General features: G+C 49.2%; 1 protein-coding gene across 1 annotated transcript; it reads left to right on the forward strand.

Annotated features, from left to right (window-relative positions):
* Positions 1 to 1,379: 1,379 nt before the first annotated feature.
* AURKAIP1 (aurora kinase A interacting protein 1) lies at positions 1,380 to 4,069 on the forward strand. Its single transcript, XM_064470190.1, has 4 exons — positions 1,380 to 1,445; positions 1,906 to 1,994; positions 2,527 to 2,975; positions 3,902 to 4,069. Exons 2-4 carry the CDS (start codon positions 1,943 to 1,945, stop codon positions 4,007 to 4,009), a joined length of 609 nt encoding a protein of 202 aa, XP_064326260.1. The 5' UTR covers positions 1,380 to 1,445; positions 1,906 to 1,942; the 3' UTR covers positions 4,010 to 4,069.
* The last annotated feature ends 386 nt before the right edge of the window (positions 4,070 to 4,455 follow it).

The following is a 4,455-nucleotide window of genomic DNA, read 5'->3' on the forward strand; positions in this document are numbered from 1 at the left end:
CTACTTTGGTTAATTTCTTTGTATGTAGGTTTCTCCTCCCTGACCAGAGAACTCTACTTCTACCTTGCAGGAAGAAACTCTTAACTGTTGCTGTCTCGTCCAGGCTAGATGGGTTTAACACAGTGGGGTGTACCTGAAACTGAGGCAGACCCTTGTTCTGGTCTGAAATACTAAAACCAGCTGGTGAATAGATCCCTCTGTTCTGGCTGAGGTAGGGATAAAAGCAAAAAGTTCTTTGAAGTCTGGGATTGGCTTCAACATCACTCCCTCATGCCAGCTGATTAGGCACTTTCATGCTGTGCCAAGGTGGTAGGTTCCTGTACCAAGTGAGAAGAGACAAACAACAGCCAGGTAAGTAGGAGAGACAGGTGTGGCTCTTCCTGGAGAGCAGCCACTGTGAGACCTGCCCTCAGGTACAGCTGTCGGTGTGTAAGGGAGAGGTGTCTGGCTGCCTTCTGTGATCTCCGCTTTAACAGGGATATAAAGTCTCAACCACTTGTTACCCCGTGCTTCTGTACTCAGACCTATTTTTAGTGACCTGCTGCTGTGACTGAGCAGCTGAACAAAATGCAGTGCTTTCCTAGCAGCTGAAAGCCATCGACTTTCCATCTCAAAGTGTGACTGTAGCACCAGCACAAAGCTGACAGGCAGGGGGCAAGCTCAGCTGGAACTAGTTGAGCCATTTAGCTGGAAGGGAACATCAGATGCTGGGTGGGGAAAAGGAGGTGATGTGCCTTCAGCAGCCTGTGGTGAGGAGCGACAAAGGAAACAGCTACTGCTCCATGGTTCGGATGGGTGGGAACAGGAGGAAAGAGATGGTTGTGGTGAAGGAGATGGCCTGTTTGCAAAAGCCTTGCAAGCGCTTCCTCCCCTGGACGCTCCGACGCAAGGCCCCAACATGGGGCCCCGCTCCTGCCTCAGGGAGGTTTAGGTTGGATATTAGGGAAAATGTCCTCACTGTGAGAGCGGTCAGACATTGGAACAGGCTGCCCAGGGAGGTGGGGTGTTCAAAAAACATGTAGACATGGCACTTGGAGATACAGTTCAGGAGGCCTGGGGATGTTGGGTCGGGGGTTGGACGTGATGATCTTAGAGGTCTTTTCCAACCTTTTCTGTGGCTGCCCGGCCACTCCGCTGCGAGGGCCGCAGCCCCGGGTAACCTGGTGCTCTGCACCAGGGCCGTCCCCCGCCCCACGGCGGCCGCAAGAAACCCTCCCCGCGGCCCTCCAGCACCGCGGGCGGGGAGAGGCCAGGCCCAGCCGAGCGCCCGCTCCCTGTCCCCGCGCCCCGGGGCTGCGGCCGACCGGTGCGAGCGGCGGGGCAGCGGCCCACACCACCGGGCGCCGGGCCGCGCCTCAGGGCGCCTGCGCGGCAGCGCCGGCGGGCACCGCTAGGGGGCGCTGCGTGGCGGCCGCCGGAAGTGGCGGGGAGAGGCGCCGGGGATGGTGAGCTATGGCGGGCGGCGGGCCGAGGGGACGGGCGGGCCCGGTGTGCCGGGAGCGGGGAGGCGGCGGGGCTCGCTGGCCGGGCAGCGGGGAGGGAGGCTGCCTGCCCGCCCGAGCGCAGCGCCGCGGCCCGGTTCCGCGCCGGTAGCGCCCCTTGGCCGGGCCGAGCGCGGCCCGAGGGCGGCCGGAGCCTTCGCGCTGAGCTGGGCGGCACTGCCGGTGGCACTTCGTTACCTTGTTTTTAAACCTGGAACGGCCGAAGCGTTATTAACGACCTCTGCAGCCCACTGCGCCGGGGCTTGTGGGCCAGGCCCCGGCCGCAAAACCCGGCAGCGCCCTGATGAGACGAGGAGGGTGCTTGGAGTGTCCCGGTCCGGCTTTTGGGGGTCTTGGGTTAATTGTAGAAGGCTTTTTTAAATAACACGTCAGCCACGTTGAATAAATGTTCTTATTTTAACAGTCATTACTGGCTCTGACAGTGAACAAGGTGAAACAACATGTTAATATCACAGCTGACTTCCCAGTTACTGAAAGCTTCACGAATTGCAGGTAAACAGGTGTTGTGTCACCTAGTTTTCTGTTGGGGTTTTTTGTTTTTTCTTTGTTTGTTTGTTTTTCTGGGGTAATTAGGCTCCCAGAAATCTATTTTCCAGCAAGTAGTATAACAGTAGTGAGGCTGTTGTTGATTCAGTGGTGGTGGAATGTTAATAAGTCTCTTATCTAGTCTGTCTATGTTGTGTAGCTCTGATCTGACCTCGTTTAAGCTTAGGAGGAGATTCCTTAGCAGCAAAAAAGCTTAATACAGTGAACAGTTCCTAGCCATTTCAGATAGTACTTACACAGTTTACATGGTAAAATATTGTGTAATGTAATTTTAGCAGATGGTGTTACAGCAATGTAATTAAATTCAAATTAAAAAAAGACTTCCTTGCTTTTGTGATGGGAATATAATTTCTGTAAATAGCATCCTTTATTAAATTACTCTGTCCACCATTGTCTGGTGGTTTGAGAGCTGGGAAGCTTTTCTTCAGATACTGTTTGAAAATTCTGCCTCGTGAGTGAAATTCTTTTCTTCTCAAAGGCCACCTTTTGCCAAGGTCAGTGTCTTCCTTTCTCTGCTGTCACTCCACATCTGCGCGCTATAGCACACAGCCATCTAACAAGAGTGGAGCCCAGCCTCAGCGGTGGTATGCTCTGGACCCTGAACTGGAAGAGATGCTGATCCCCAGGAAACTTTCAATCAGCCCCTTAGAAGGCTGGCTGACGGTTAGATACTCCCTTCCTAAAGCAGAAGTCCTTAATGCTCAGGAAAGAGTGGGCTACGAACCTGCTCAGCAATATGACTGTCCCCCGTCTGGTGAGGGAGCTGATGTGGAGGAAGGAGAGGGAACACTTGGCAACAAGGTTCAGTGTAAGAACGTTTTGAAGATTCGCAGAAGGAAAATGAATCGGCACAAGTACAAAAAGCTGCTGAAGCGAAGAAAGTTTATACGGAGGAGGATAAAGGAAGGTCGCAAGAAGAAACGTCAGGTGAGCTCAGGGTAGAGAGAACTTTTTGACATAAATGTGCCCGCTTCTCAAACTGGCCTGTGTTCAGGTTTCGGATGATTTTTTTAAGTGGAGTTGGTTTGGGGAGAAATGGCAGCAGCTCAGAGAGCTTTAGCGAATTCAGTACTGGTACAACAGCTTTCTCTGTTTTGTGTTTGACCTGTGCATCTTCAGAAGCTTTAATTCAGAATGTTTCTGTGGTTGTAAACATATGTGTGACAGTTACTAGGTGTAATTTTTCTTGTTTGACAGTAACTTATGTGACTAATGGAGAAGAATATTAGCATTTGTGGAAAAATTAATTCACCTGCCTGCATTATATCAGGGAGACTGGTTTAAACTTAATTTCTTTCCTGTCTTGTCAACATCCTAAAGTGCTTCCTGTTGTCTTTTTCTATATAAAAGCCTCTTATGTCCCTTAATAGAAGGGGTGAGGGAAGACATGGGCCTTCAGTCAAGCTGTAGATGTTCTCATTCAACACGACCTTTCAGAAGTCTCTTAGGTTTGCTGTGGTATAGTTTAGTTCATTCTCTGGTAGTTTTCACCTTGCCTAGCTGCAAATTAGGTTAACTGTAATTCTGTTTCTTCAGATTGGTATGAAGCAGTGTTGAACACTTTATGATGAGGAAATGCTCTTAAATTTTCTTACAGTTTCATCTTCCATTGTCTCAGTTTTTTTCCCACAGGACTTTTGAAATAATGGTACCAAGATCCTTGTGTGTTTTAATGTATTTTCTGCAGTAAGGCTACCTGTTTTGACACTTAGAACAAGCTCCCACTTAAAGGCATTTGTTTCCTTTGTGTGCGCTAGGTTCTCCTTGGGACACGTGGGCAGTGGCTGAATAATTGGGTGTTGCATCTGAGCTGAGTTACCATTTCTTCTTTTTTTTTTTTTCTTCTGTTTTAGATAAAATTTGAGAGAGACTTGGAGCGCATCTGGAAAAGAGCTGGTTTGAAAAATCCTCCTGAGGGATGGCAAACACCCAAGATATTTCTGAAAAGTTCAAAGCGATAAAAACACTTGTAATGAGTTTTTACCTGTGTAACTGTAATTAAAAAAATATTTAAATACGCAGATTATTTTTGACTTTTTCCTGAGTGTGATGAAATTGGTTGGAGGAAACTTTCAGTCTTTGTGAGCAGTTTTCCAAGGGCAAACCTGACAGAAATACGCTTTTCCTCCGCAAAAGAATGGTGTGAGCCCTTGTACAGTGCCTCGGCGCTGCTGTGTGCAGCCCTGTGCTGCTGCCCCAGCTGCATGTCTGAGCGAAGGTGGCTTAGGCTGCAGCTGAATTTCTGAAGTTGCTATTTAAGATTAGACCGAGCAATGTACTAGAAGAGCGATCAGTTGTGGGAGATGGGATGAGTGAAGGAATTTTTCTGATTGTATGTGAGACACAAGCATTTGGAAAAGTTATTTTGAAAATAGCATTCTTTTGTAGTCTTGCTGTAGAAGGGCTG

This window comes from Phalacrocorax carbo, chromosome 20 (genome assembly GCF_963921805.1).
Source record: "Phalacrocorax carbo chromosome 20, bPhaCar2.1, whole genome shotgun sequence".
In the NCBI taxonomy this organism is placed as follows: domain Eukaryota; kingdom Metazoa; phylum Chordata; class Aves; order Suliformes; family Phalacrocoracidae; genus Phalacrocorax; species Phalacrocorax carbo.

Excerpts from the sequence above, each read along its gene's own strand:
- AURKAIP1 (XM_064470190.1), top strand. The coding sequence starts at position 1,943 with ATGTTAATATCACAGCTGACTTCCCAGTTACTGAAAGCTTCACGAATT. Across the intron at positions 1,995-2,526 it reads GAAAGCTTCACGAATTGCAG|GCCACCTTTTGCCAAGGTCA; the intron begins GTAAACAGGTGT and ends TTCTTCTCAAAG. Across the intron at positions 2,976-3,901 it reads GTCGCAAGAAGAAACGTCAG|ATAAAATTTGAGAGAGACTT; the intron begins GTGAGCTCAGGG and ends CTTCTGTTTTAG.